At 32.3% G+C, this 15148-nt stretch overlaps 1 protein-coding gene and 1 long non-coding RNA gene across 33 annotated transcripts in view; one reads left to right on the top strand and one right to left on the bottom strand.

The window, feature by feature from the left end:
- ccdc88aa (coiled-coil and HOOK domain protein 88a) overlaps nt 1-15148 on the top strand; it is a 177407-nt gene that overhangs the window by 15426 nt on the left and 146833 nt on the right. For all 32 annotated transcript variants that reach the window (XR_015493125.1, XR_015493122.1, XR_015493139.1 and 29 more), the window contains 9 exons: nt 441-581; nt 6147-6313; nt 9682-9763; nt 10313-10471; nt 11591-11737; nt 12748-12895; nt 13699-14387; nt 14466-14593; nt 14698-14839. Coding sequence is in view for 13 of the 32 variants with exons in the window: in XM_087256498.1 (XP_087112624.1) it covers nt 441-581; nt 6147-6313; nt 9682-9763; nt 10313-10471; nt 11591-11737; nt 12748-12895; nt 13699-14387; nt 14466-14593; nt 14698-14839 (1803 nt within the window). In the remaining 19 variants the exon portion in view is untranslated. The remainder of the gene's footprint in view (nt 1-440; nt 582-6146; nt 6314-9681; nt 9764-10312; nt 10472-11590; nt 11738-12747; nt 12896-13698; nt 14388-14465; nt 14594-14697; nt 14840-15148) is intronic.
- On the bottom strand, nt 3352-4824 carry LOC137495915 (uncharacterized). Its single transcript, XR_015493140.1, has 4 exons — nt 4772-4824; nt 3945-4061; nt 3811-3852; nt 3352-3487 (listed from the first exon to the last, which is right to left on the bottom strand). It is a non-coding gene; the product is annotated as an uncharacterized LOC137495915 (long non-coding RNA).

The following is a 15148-nucleotide window of genomic DNA, read 5'->3' as shown; positions in this document are numbered from 1 at the left end:
ATCCCAAATGGAGTACTAACTTTTTATTTACTATACAGAAATTTTCCCGGGCAACATTTCATAAATTAAGAAAATACATTTCCAATCTATCATGAATACAACCATATACACCTTTTTTTCACCAGTTTTGCTTTAACTATCTAAAATAAATGTTTAAATCCAACCTAAATCCCTGATAGCTCCTCCCCCTTCTGTATTTGAGAATTTAGAGTTTTCAGTGTAAATGCACACACTATTTATACTACAAAATGTCCTAGAATAATGCATAAGTATGTGATTTGGAATGTACCCAATGTGTCTAATGTTTTTAAAAGATAACATATCAGAGTGACTTTGTTTAAAGTTTATGAACAGCATGAAACATATCTATTATGTGTGTTTTTGCCATTTGAATCAAGCAGTAGGTAAATGCTAATTGGACCATTTTTATTGTACTCCAGGTAACTCACTGTCAGGAGAATGTGTTTGATCTGCACTGGTTGGAGATGGAGGGACTGTGTCCGGAGGAATGGGAAAACCTCTGCAGAAGTTTGTCCGTTAATCTCAAAATGTTAGTGGACCAGCGAGACCGCCAATTTGAGGTATCTTCAAAAGTCCCCCCACTTTTCTCAGGAATAATCACTCAGTTTTAAATAGGTTTCTGGCTAACCATCTGACAAGGTTCTTGCAAAATAATGAATAAATGTTTTTCTGGTAACATTTCTATCATGTTATTTAGCCATATTTAGACTTAGAAAAACTTGTTCATGCTTTTATTAGCAGCAGGGTGGATTACTGTTACTCAGATCTTTAGGATCAAATAAACTAGAAGTTCCAAGAGTTTAGTCAAAGCAGGGTGAATTAGCTTTCAGCAACTATGCTCCTCGCTGCTGGAATCAGCTTCCAGAAATGATCAGATGTGCTCCCACATTAGGCATGTTCAAATCAAGACTGAAAAACATCTGTTTAGCTGTGCCTTTACTGAATGAGCACTGTGCTACATCCGACAAATCGCACTATTATGTTTTTTTTTCATTATCTTATAACATTTTAGCACATTTTTATCTGTTTTATCTATTTAAAAAAAAAAAAAATTATTTTTATTATTTGTTATCATTTTCTTACACTTGTCTCTTTTATTCTTGTTTATGTAAAGCACTTTGAATTACCACTGTGTATGAAATGTGCTATATAAATAAACTTGCCTTGCCATATAATGTTTCAAAATGTAAGCAAAAAGTATTCGTTCTACTTTGTTCTGACAGATTTATCCGCATATTTTTATTTTTACTTTGCATCATTTTTCAAAATATGCAGAAAAAAACTTTAAAATGCTACATTTGTCATATTGTTGGCTAAATGTTTAACACAAAAAGTTTTTTTAACTCCTAAAAATGTTGAATGTTTTGTGAATGTTCATGAATAACATTTTCAGAACTTCCTAAATGGATCAACAATATTTTCACATCACCTCAAACTTCAGTTTCTCATCAAAGCTTGACTAATCAAATGCTCTCTAGTATCTGACAAGACACTTCTCATGCTTTCATTTGATGCGCTTGAGCTCAATCACTCTCACTGTCAGAGTGGTGATAAAAAACAAAACACGATTGGCTGCATTAAAAATGGGAGGAGCTACACGATGTACCGCCCTCTCATCATTTTTCAGTTGAGATTACGTCAAACATTGAATGAAAAATGCACATTTAAAAGCACAAAAACTAAAACCTAGATTTAGGTTGTGATGTCAGGTGACCAAAATTCAAGTCTAGCCACACTGTTAGACATTTCAAAGGGTTTTTACAGTAACTTACTGGCAACACTGTTGCCAGTAAGTTACTGTATTTTAGATTTACAGTATACAACTGTAAATCCATTTACAGCATGTTACCGTAGTGTCTGAAAATGGTTAACTACTGTAAACACCTAAGTTAACAGTTAGCTACTGTAAACCTTTTAATTTTGTCCTAAATATTTTATAATATAATTTTATTAATATTATTTTAATACTATAGACCTAAAAAAGACACAATTACAAAATATTAACAAAATAAACACTCTTTATTTAAAACATTGGAGATGCTTAACCCAAGCTTAAAAATGTGTAAAAACATTACATTTCAATCATTCAAAATATCTCATTTTAAGAAAAAAAACATTGAAAATGACAAAGCACATTAACATACATGTACAAAACTAATTTAAGTGTCTGACCTGCATATTGTTGAGAAAAAAAAACCCAATTGTACTAAGTACTACTGACATTAAACCAGACACAATAACAAAATATTCCATTCTTTAAAACATTAATAATGCTTAAAGCATTTAAGGAAAATGTGTGAAAATTACATTAAGCAATAAAATCAACACATTAAAAATAAATAAATCACACAAAGCACTAGAACATACATGTACAATAAAAATTTAAACTTCTGAATTGCATATTGTTGGAAAAATAAATATTTGTAACTATTAGCCGACTCAGAAACAACCCAACTTTAAAATATTACTAATTCTGGTGTCAAATGCTCAACAAGGTCTGAATTCACATGTTCAAATGCAATTCATCTTTATTTCTATTGCACTTTTACACTGTAGATCAATGATGTCAAAGCAGCTTAACATAGAAGTTCTTGTAAATTGAAGCTGCTTCAGTCCAGTTTTCAGAATTGAAGCAGTAAATGTCACTGCTGAAAGTCCAAACACTTAAGAGCAAATCCACCGATCCACCAATCGTAGCCAAGCGATCCAGTGGCGACAGTGGCATGGAACAAACTTCACCAACTGACGAAAGTGTAGAATAAAATCCCTTGAGAGATACCAGGCTCAGTTGGGCACGACCATTCTCCTCTAGCCAAACTTGTGCAAGGCCGCAGTCTAGGCACCGGAGGCTTGAAAGTTCACCAGCGGGTGGTCAGGCTGGCCCATTGGATCAATGCGGAAACTCATTGATCACGTGTGTCTTTCAGGAATCACTCCTCCATGACCACCACAGCATCTGGTCAGGATTTGGCCCAGTCCAGGATTATGAAGAATTCTGGATAAGGACAAACAGACTAACATAAGCATAGAAGAAGCTTGTTTAAAAAAAATAAATCATATACTGGTTAATTATTTTGAAGCATGGCAGCTAGGTTGGGGTAGTTTTCAGCTGGTACTGAGCAACTGGCTCCTGCTCATAACCTGCTCACTACCATGTTTAAAAGATAACTAACCAGAATGTCCTGTTTATTTTTTTCCCTAACAAGGTTTTACAAAAACATTGTAGCATTTGTGATGGGTTGATTCACTGCAGGACAGATTAGACTATTTGTTTTATGTATTCCTAATAAACTAAAACTGACTGAATACTGATACAACTATTGAGAGTGTCTCACCTAATCCAAGTTCTCAGTTAGCTGGTGAAAGAAGGATAACTCACTGTTGTTCATGGTTGTCATTCTCTTCACTACTTCTCCTGCTATCTTCTGGCTCACTCTGGTTGTTGCTGTGCATTTTGTTTCATCCTCTGGAATTATTTATACAAAAAATTTTATTCTTTTATTTATTACAAAATATTTAGGCAACATGAAATGGGGAAAAAGACATTTAATACATAGACAAATGCATGTATCCCAATACTAATTATTATATTTTGAAATGTCTGACCCATGACAGACTTCAATCTGCTCAAAAATATTATAAACAAAGATGAAAAAAAACCCTACTAAATGGTTTAATAAAAAAGGGAAAAAGATTTTTTTTTATTTAGCTAGCAACTAAACATGTGACACATTTTGTATTAAAAGTAACGTTACTATATTGAGAAACAAATAGATGTACAGTACTTACTGTTGTATGAGGTCCAGTTTGCACAGGCAGGCTCCCAGTATTCTATATTGAGACCATAAAAAAGCCAAAAATACAGATAAGAATACCATGCTACAATCCACAACCTCCACACAACTTTTTTTTTATTTGTTTACCTTGGTTGCTTACTGGTCTTGCTTATTTTTTAAGCATAAGGCTGTGCTGATCAAGATGTTCCTCCGAAATGCTGTTTGTTTCTTCAGACAAAACCTGCTGCTGTGCCAGTGCCATATCTAAACAGAAAAAAATATAATGGTAACAATTATGTTAAACCAAATGTCAAGAGTTGTGATAAAAATATAATTAGCAAACAATAAATAGCAAAAAGGTGGTTATTAGCATAATGCATAGAGGTAAAATAGGTTTTATATTAGCAGATTCAGACTTCCCCTTAATAATTTAATTTCATAAAAGTATTATTTGCAAACTCTAAATAGCGAAATCATTTTAGCAGCTAATGACTATCAAAGTACAACATGCTCATGGTCAAATAAACAGTGTTAATGTTGATTTCAAGTCATACTGGCAAGCTAATTCTGATCGAATATTTAAAGTAACATGGTAAACAGTATAGAGTCTTCTAAATGAACGAATGTGCGAATATAAAACCAACTTTACCTCTATGCATATTGTATAGATTTACGTTAACGTTCTTATAGGTTACGTCGCGATGTTATTTTCTCAAGCTAACGTTATAAGTTACTCTAAACCAGAGAAAAATAAGTTCACAACATCTAATATATATAGTATAAATCAATATAAGTTAAACGTTGCACGTTAAAATGAGTTTGAGTCCAATTCAGTATAAACTTAGCTCAGTTTAGCTAACAGTTAACATTACCATTTTAAGATCGCTTCAGCCAATGTTGCCGAGCAAACAAATGCTAATAGAGGTGCTCAAATCAATGTCGAGTGTTGTCAGCACAGACAGACACGCTTTTACCTGGATTATTTGATGGTCTTTCATTCATATTCTTCTGGGGGAAAACACTCTCTGCCGGACCGTTGTCTCGTGCTAAGTGTCCTCCAAAACTGTCTGCATACCTCTGGTTCCCTCCTAAACCAAAACCCGCTGCAACACCGGTTCCTATGTAAATAAATAAAAAGATATGACGAGAACAATGGCTAATAGTCATAAACAGTCTTATTTAAAGTAATAGTAGTGTTAATGTAATAAATTAAATAAAGGTAACATCTTAATAGATGATATATTTCTCAAATGGGCGAAATAACGCCAAGCCAGAAAAAATAATAATAGCCAACTTTATACTTTACTTTGTTCTATTCTCGTCCACAAAACATTCTGTAAAATGAAACACTGCCTCAGCTTACCAGAGTAAAGTTTGTTAAATCCAGTATGTTCTTCAGGCACACTAATAAATTGTCCTCCAGAATTGCTCCAGGGTCCTCAGGCAAAATGTGGTGCAGAGTAGTCGAATCGCCGCAAGGTGGCGTTGAAGCAGTTGTGGAAAATACAGTATAATACACGAATTTTTACAAATACAGTACATCGCTGTATATGTTGTTCAACATCACACTAAATTCCCATAATGCAACGGTAAATACAGTTATTTACCGTAAAAGGAATTTGCAGTATTACACTGGGTGAAATACAGTAAATAACTGTGTAATTTACAGAAATGTCTAACAGTGCAGCTTCTAAGGACAACGTTATTTTGATGTCCAATAACAACATCAAATGACGTTGATATTTGGTTGATTTTGGGTTGTTAGAAAGTGATCAAAATCCAACGTTGAGCCAACATCTGAAACCAACATCATATTAACATCAAATGCTGACATTTTTTCATCAGGCATGCCAACCATTTATTTATTAGGGATGGCTGGGTGTTAAAGGGCAATTCGGTAATTATACAGTAAACATCCGTCATCTTTTTATCAGTGAAATGCTTCTAAACAGTCTCTGGGTCATTGCGTGTAAACATTTTGCACACTTTTAATGCTTTCAAACAGTTTGCTGCCGTTATAAAGCGCCTATGTCTTGAGGTAGTTCATGATGATGTGATTTACCTTCTCTGTGTGATTTGATTGAAATCACAGGACTGATTTTTCTAATCCCCGTAGACAAGGAAAAATAAAGTAGTAACTGCAGGTGGAAGGAAAGTAGTGGAGTACCAATACAGCACTAAACATGTACTCAAGGGAAAGTAAAAGTACACATTTTTACTACTTAGGAAAGTACAAGACCTCAGAAAAACTACTCAATTACAGTAGTTTGAGTATTTGCAATTTGTTACTTTACACCACCAAGCCAGAACAGTTCTCTCACTTGAATCCCTCTCTTTCTCTGCTTGTAGGCCATCGTGGAGCTGATGCAGGGGAAAGAGATGATGAAGTCTGCAGTGTTTGGGAGTGACTCGTCTCTCTCAGAGCCCGAAAGCAGCAGACTCCCTTTATCCCAGCAGCATCTGGCACTAGAGCTGACCCACGCTAAAGCCAAGATCAAACGCCTCAGACAGGAGCTGTGAGCTGAAATGCACGCACACACACACACACACACACACACACATATACACATACACACACAGTTACTATCTCAGCAAAGCAATTTGTAATTTTATGAGAGTGTTATTATTTTGTGACTTCCTGTTTCATATGGAAATATGTCAACACTGGCAAGAACACGGCACTTATCAAGCCATCTCCTGTTGTCTTTTTGTTATTCTCAATAATTAAACAGTTTAAAACTAAGACGTGTTTACTTGGGGGGCTTTTTACAATAGGGTTCCATTAGTTTTTGTTAGTTAATGGTGTTAATTACTGTAAGTTAATTGGTTAACTGGCATGAACTAAGAAAAAAACAATACTTGTACAGCATTTATTAATCATATTTCAACATTTACTAATGCATTATTACAATCCAAAGTTGTGTTTGTCACCATTAGTTTCTGCACCGTGCGCTAACAAGAAGTAACAACGTATTTTCTTGAACTAAATTTATGAACAATTATTATATACTGTAATTAATGTATTGTTTGTTTTGTCATGTTAGAAAATACATTAACTAATGAAACCTTATTGTCAAGTGTTTTGTAAAATATCTAATTAAATGTGTCAATGCTCAAAACAAGCATTTCATTTATTTCAATTGACAAGTTATGTAAATATCTGCTAGTGGGCTAAGAAAAGTAAACTTTGGCTAAAAATTATTCACTTTTTTCGTTTATAAACTCACTTACTTTTGACAAATCTTTTCAGAAAACAGGATTTTATCTTATATTGATGTTATTTTGAAATAGTTGTGTCTTGATTTTGAGAATGTTTAGATATTTAAACTAAAATAAAACAAATATATTTAGTAAGCAATATTGCTTTGTAGTGTAAAAAGGACAATATAGTGTTGGTCCCGATTTATATTAATTAAATGTAATTTATTTTTAATTTATTTTTATACAATTATTTAATTTTATTTAATAAATTTTGTTTTTTTTTATGTTTTTTTTGTCCAAGATTTTTTGTCAACTGAAAACCATAGAGGCAATAATTTTATTTTTATTATTATTTTATTTTATTTTATTTTATTTTATATCCAAGGTGACAACTGAGAACTGTAGACGCAATAATTAATTTAATTTAATTTAATTTAATATTTTGTTTTTGCTTTTATTTTTATTTATTTATTTATTTATTTATTTATTTATTTATTTATTTATTTATTTATTTATTCTGAGGTGGCAACTGATAACCGTAAATGCAATCATTTAATTTAATTTAATTTAATTTAATTTAATTTAATTTAATTTAATTTAATTTAATTTAATTTAATTTAATTTAATTTAATTTAATTTAATTTTTTTTTTTGGTCCAAGGTGGCAACTGAGACCGGCAAAAGCAATAAGACCTACAAAGAGATTCAATGTTTATATTAATGTATTTTAAATTTAACATTTAATACCCATAATAATATGGAAAGCAAATATCATATATAGCACTTCTAAGAGTTGCACTCAAATGTCATCCTGAATATGACTTTATCATTTGATTTACCTAAATATGGTGTGCTGGTTATCCTGTAATATCTGAATCTGTGGTAAGAGTAAGATGTCTGTAGGAAGCTTGCCCCAGATTAAATAGATCCTGGCACAGTGCAGGGTCCGTCCTTATTCTGCTGACCCACTTTGATCCTCTTAGTTTAATGCTACAGTCAACCCCCACATTTCCACCCATCTATCCTTCTATCCATCCATTTTTTCCCATCCATCCACAAATCCGCTGTACAATACTGCTTATACTGCTGCATTCTTCAGCTTCTCTTTTGGAGTGTATCCTCGAGCAGCAAGTCTAAACAAAGCAGCTCAGCTTTATGGTTTAAAGTGAATGTGGGATGTGAACTTTGTTATTCAGCTTTATTTTAGTGAAAATAGTTGATTTTATATCTTGATACAACATTTTTTTGTCATGTTAGGTTTTTAAATCAAATTTAAATTAAATAATATTGGATCAGTAATAGATTTGGTAACAGTCTAAATTCTGAAATCTGAACAGTCATTTAAGAATAACACAATGTCTAATTTTGGTGGCTCTTAACATTTTTGTATGCAATTTGATTCTCTCTGCCTTTATTTTTTGCAGACAAGTGCATGTTCACAGTATGTTGAGAACAGAAAATGTCTTTAATGAAACATTATCCCTGATAGCAGTGTTGTTTTCTATCATCTGATACTTTTTAAAGTTTCATTAAGTCCTTTTTTTAAATATTGTGCTCTTTTTATTTAAGTTTAAGTAATTTTGTTGCTTAATTATTTTTCTCTGTCTATATCACTTTAAAGAACTACTAAAACATATTGAGAATTAGTTATTTTAGTACAATAGATTAAACTAAATGAAAATGAGAAATGTGTTTGGACAACTCTAGTTTATTTTAGTACATACTTGATGTTTATTTCATTCTGAGTGACAAAAATGCTTTTATATTTATTTCTAATACAGATGCACATTAAATATTTTCCAAAGCTCATTGTGCTGTTTTTATTTTTAATGTCAAGTTTAATGTCATTGAGGTTCTGCTTATTTATTTATTTATTTATTTATTTATTTATTTGATTTATTTCATGTATTTGTTTAATTTGATTTATTTGATTTATTTATTTTTTATTTGATTTGATTTTATCTATTAATCTATATATTTATCTATCTATCCATTTATTTAAATGTATTTATAGTTTGTGTTTGTATTTAAATTATGTATTCATAGGATTAATAGATATCTATCTATTAATCTGTTTATTTGTTTATTTATTATTTATTTATATGTATTTTTATTTATCTTTCTATTAATCTGTCTATTTATTTATTTATTTATTTATTTATTTATTTATTTATTTATTTATATGTATTTATATTTATTTATATATCTAATAATTTATTTATTTGTATTTATATTTATTATATATATATATATATATATATATATATATATATATATATATATATATATATATATATATATATATAAATTTATATATTTATCTATCTATGTATTTATATGTATTTATATATCTGTTAATCTATATATTTATCTATTTATTTATATGTATTTATCTATTAAACTATATATTTATTTATTTATTTATATGTATTTTTATTTATTTATCTATTTATTCATCTATATATTTTTCCATTTATTATAAATATAAATTTTATTTATTTATTTATTATTATTATTATTATATATATATATATATATATATATATATTCAAGAGAAGATGTGGTTATGTGCACACACAATTTTATGCCGTCGATGTGGTGGCTGATTTAGTAATTGCATGTTCACTTTTTTGAACCTGTGTGAATATATAATCTTTAAACAGCTGTTTCCTTTGTCTCAACAGAGAAGAGAAAAGTGAGCAGTTCTTGGACTCCAGGCAGGATCTGGACAGTGTGGAGGCCGAGCTTAAAAGACTCCAGCAAGAGGCACTAAAAATAATAAAAGATTCCAATTTTACTACATTTTGTTATCATTATTATGGTAACATTTTACAATAGGGTTGATTCAGTTCATATTAATTAATGCATTTACTAACAACCAATTACATCAGTGCATTAAACAATACATTTATTACAGCTTTTATTCATGTTTGTTAATGTTAGTTAATGAAAACACAGTTCACATTCACATTCCAACACTAACACATATACTAACATATTCATTGTTAGTATGTTAACTCACAGTGCATTAACAAACATTGGATGTTAATAATGCATTTGTAAATGTTGAATTATGATTAATAAATGCTGCACAAGTATTGTTTATTATTAATCCGTGTTAGTAAATACATTAACTAATGAAACCTTATTGTTAAGTGTGGCCATTATTCTTTTTACTGAATGCTCTTTTATTTTCTAAAGATCTGTCTAATTCTGCTGTGCCGTTTTTGCTTATATTATATAAATAAATAGTTGTTATTTCAATGGGATTTTGTTTGTTCTCTCTGTCTCGTCTGCTTCTGGGGTCTGTGGCAGAACATGCAGCTGTTAACAGATGCACGAGCAGCCAGGATGTATCGTGATGAGCTGGATACCATGAAAGAGAGAGCCATCAGAGCAGACAAACTGGAGAGTGAAGTGACTCGCTATCGAGATAAACTTCACAACATGAACTTTTACAAAGCAAAACTGGAGGTGTGTATACAGTTGAAGTCAGAATTATTAGGCCACCTTATTTATTAGACCCCCTGTATATTTTTTCCCAATTTCTGTTTAATGGAAACACATTTCTAAACATAATAGTTTTAATATCTCATTTCTAATAACTGATTTATTTTATCTTTATCATGATGACAGTGCATAATATTTTAACAGATATTTTTCAAGATACTAGTATTCAGCTTAAAGTGACATTTAATAGCTTAACTAGGTTAATTAGGCAAGTTATGGAAATTAGGAAAATCGGATATTTTCTCTTTAGTCCTCATTCAAATGTGACCCTGAATCACAAAAGTAGTCATAAACGTACATTTTTGATTACTGTGATTTTTTTTTACAACCCATGAAACTGAATAAATGAGCTTTGCGTTGATGTATGGTTTGTTAGGATAGGATAATATTTGACTGAGAATCTAAAATCTGAAGTTTAAATAATATGAAAATACACAGCAAATCACCTGCAATGTTGTCGGTTTTGGCAAATTTCATTCATGCTATTAAAAAAAAAGGTTTTGATAGTTTTACAGAAGGAAATGTACAAAATATACACTTACAGCATGATCTTTAGATAATATTCTAATTCTGGCATAAAAGATACAAAGAGACAATGCAGTTGAAAATATCTATAATTTTAACTATGTTTGACTGTTTCCCTGAAAAAATAACATGCAATATAAAATTTTGTGGTCCAGGGTCACCCTCAAAATTATTTTTTTATTTTTTGTTTTTTTCAAACTACTTAATTAAAATGAGCTGAAACAACACAATTCTTGAGATTTCATTGGGGCAACTTAATTTTTTTATGTTCAGTCCACATAAATTTGTAAAAAGTAATGTCAACTTGATTTGTGTTGGGTCAACATGAATGAATTATGTGGATTATGAATGAATTATTTGGTGCTCAAAAACAAACAAATGTTATCATGGTCTTTTAGGATGCTTTGTTCAATGTCAAGTTCAGAAGAACAGTATTTATTTAAAATTGTACTAATAAAAAATCATACTTGTGAACTGTTGTGTAAAGTACTGTACTGTATGTATACTAGATGTATATCAGTGAGAAATCTCACCTAAATTTTTTTTTTTTTTTGTCAGGAATTAAAGGAGGATAATCAGGTGTTGATGGAAAGTAAAGCCATGCTTGAGGAACAGCTGCAGAGCATCAAAACACGCTCTGACAAACTGCAGCCTCTGGAGAAACACAACCTCCTACTAGAGGCAAAACTTCATGACATGGAAGAGGTGAGGAAGAGGAAATACATATACATGAGATACAGTTGGGGAAATAAGTATTGAACACGTAACCTTTTTTTTTTTCTTTCAGAAAACATATTTCTAAAAGTGCTGTTGACTTGAAATTTTCAACGGATGTTGAAACAACCAAAGAAATCCATGTATGCAAAGAAAACAAAATAAATTAGTTTACAAATAAAGTTATGTGTAATAAAATAAAATGACACAGCGAAAAAGTATTGAACACATGAAGAAAGGGAGGTGTAGATAAGTAGTGAAAGCCCAGACAGCAGCTGAAATCTCTCAGTAGTTCTTTAACAACCCTCTCCCCTTCATCATTGTAAATGAATATTAGCTGCTTCAGTCCAACGTCTACATTAGCAGGAGGATGAAGATGGACATTTCAGCTAGACAATGATCCAAAACACAGCCAAGTGAAACTCTCAAATTCTTTTAAAGAAAGAAAATCAAGCTGTAGAATGGCCCAGCCAATCATCTGACTTATATATAGAACTTGCTTATATATACATCAAAGAGCATAGAATCACCAAGAGGCGACACTCTAGTGCAATTTGGGAAACAGCCACTAGATGGTGCAGCGGCCATTTTGGAATGAAAATTACAATAGAACAACAGCATATGACAAGTCTGTAAAATAAACTATTAAAAGTGCTGATGATTGTGTTAGTAAGTGTTGTATTGTCGTCTTTCAGGTTGTATCTCAGCTTTAATGCGCTTTTTAAATAAATAAATAAAAAACAAAGCAGCTGCTTGCCATCGCGACAGCTATAAGATCGAATGGACAGCCGATCGCTTTCACTCCAAAATGGCGGAATCCGGGGATGTTGCTGGGCGCTGCTGTTGCAATAGAACGTTGTAATGAGTGTCGCCTCTTGGTCATTCTAAGCTCTTTGTATATACTATTACTATATAGGATAGTTTGTTATTATTTTGTTTTTGTTTTTTTTTTTCAGTTTTTTTTATATGTAAGCTTGACTTGGCTGTCTAATGTGTTTTAGGAAAGAACTGCAAACAGGAGGCAAATAGAGGAGCTGATGGAAAGGAACGTCATACTGGAGCTCTCTCAGAAAAGGAGTATGGAGGAATCGCAGCGTTTGGGTTGGGAGCTGGAACTGGCCAAGAGTCCTCAACAGAATTCAGCAACAGGTATACTTATATATTAACACCCTGTCAATATAATTTAATAGTTCACCCAAAATTTCCTCATGGAAATTTAATAATACTCATGGCAGGTATTATTTGATAGTTTGGTCATTTATTTCACTGATTTGGCAACCGTCAAACATCATCAGGGAAAACGGTTTGAATTAAAAAAAAACATTAGTGCTCCATTTGGGATGACACTACATACATATACTATGCTGTTGAGTGTGTAAGTGCATAAGTACATAGTGCATAGTGTATAGTGTGCCATTTGAGACGATGCTAATGTCTCCCTATGCATTGAATTTTGAGCGTCTTAGATGTTGTTTATGTTTACACATCTACATTACACATCAACTAAAGTTTAAAATATGATATCATAGTGGACCACATCTTTAAAGAGGACCGGTTAATTACAATTCACATTATTTATTTGACCACGTTTAGGCTATATGCAGATACAAACTCCTGATTTACAAGAAAAAGTGTCTTTTTAACACATTTAGTCTTTCACTGGGTTAGATTTGCCTGTTTCAGACCAACTACTAAATATTTTCCTGCATCCCTGCTGTTCCCTGATCATGCATTGGCAATGGTATGCACCATTATGGGGGCATCAATTTAAAATTCAAATCATTAACTCCAGCCCAACCCCCCACCCCCCACAACAGTGAACCACCACTGTAATTTGCAACCCTGCTCAACACCATGCTTTCAAACAAACTGCTGGCTAGAAACATGTTAGCTTGCAGACATTTGTAAATTCCTTTAACTTGGGTGATCCTAAATTGTGTTTATTCTTTTAGAGTTGAAGTCGTTGAGCCAGGAAGTAAATGAAAAGACCTGTAGCAGGTTGCTGAAGCTGGAGAAAGAGAACCAGAGGTTGCTGAAAGCCCTTGAAGAACTTCAGGGAACATGTGAACCACTGAATGAGTTTGTTTCTCAATCTAATCACATTAAGGGAAAGGGAAGAACGGATATAGTGGACTGTGAGACTCACAAATCTACTCCAGCATTTGCCAACATGCAAAATGGCCAAATGACCACACCAACCCAGCGGACCAGCAATCAGTTTCTTGACACAGAACATCAGCATGCATCCCTGGAAAATGCTAACGGCAATCTTCCTTGTCTTGAAGTGGAGCTTCACGAATTAGAGGCAGTGAACCAAAGTCAATTCAGTTATAACCATAATAATGCACAAGCAGATATTCAAAACCAAAGTATAACGCATGAGAACGGATATCTGGAGCAAGATAAGAGTTCCCTGGAGAAGGAGAACCGGAGATTGCGGCAGCAAGTGAAGATCCAGGAGGCCTCATTAGATAGTAGCAGTTTGAAAATCGCAGTGGTGGAGAAGGAGAACCGTACCTTGGTTAAAAAGATATCCAACATTAGTGAGGCCTGTGCGAAGTACAAAGAGCTGGAGAAGGACAACCAAGAGCTGATTCAACAGGCTGGAGTGGACAAGAGGATGCTGATCACATTGAGAGAGGTTACTATTGCAATGAAAGCTTTTTTATTGTATTACACATTTTCTCAATGTTCATCTTACAGTTTTAAGTTTTGCTAGGAGCTTCTGGATCAGAGGCTGAAACTTCAACAGAAAGAATGTGATGTTGAGAAGTACATCTATGAACTAGAGAGGATGAGGTTGAACCAGGAGACACGAATGGGAGATCACGAGGCTGTAGATCAAGGGTATATAGATCTACTAGATATTCTCTTATAAATTCAGTAATCGTATTTAAATGTCTTATGGCCACCACTGGCTTTGTCTCCATTGCTCTTTCTTGCACTTTCAGTCAGTGTAAGCAGTTGGAGTCAGAGCTGGAGTCTTCACTAATGAAATCCCTGAAGATTAAGAAAGAGAGAATGGCTACTCTGGAGGCCCGTCTGCAAGAATCGGCCAAGATAAACCAGCAACTGCGACAGGATCTCAAAACTGTGAGCCGAGTCCACGTCCAAAGCAAAACATTGTTTGTTTACTAACATGCTTAAAAGGGAATTGATTTTACTAACATTTTAAAACCAGTAAAGGTAATATATAAATTCACGTTTCACAATTATATCTATATACCCTAAATAAAAAAACTTTTGTAAATAATAATAAATAAATTAATAATAATGAATTAATAATTATATAATAATAATTAAATAGGTACATTTTATAATAAATAAAATAAATGTATATATTATATATAATTGATATATTTAGCCATTTTGCTATCATGCTTAAATGGGAATGGGGTGTTT

The sequence above is a fragment of the Danio rerio genome, chromosome 6 (assembly GCF_052040795.2).
Source record: "Danio rerio strain M-AB ecotype USA chromosome 6, GRCz13ab, whole genome shotgun sequence".
Classification (NCBI taxonomy): Eukaryota; Metazoa; Chordata; class Actinopteri; order Cypriniformes; family Danionidae; genus Danio; species Danio rerio.
Note: the sequence above shows the minus strand (reverse complement) of the source record. Positions and strands in the feature narration are given on the sequence as shown.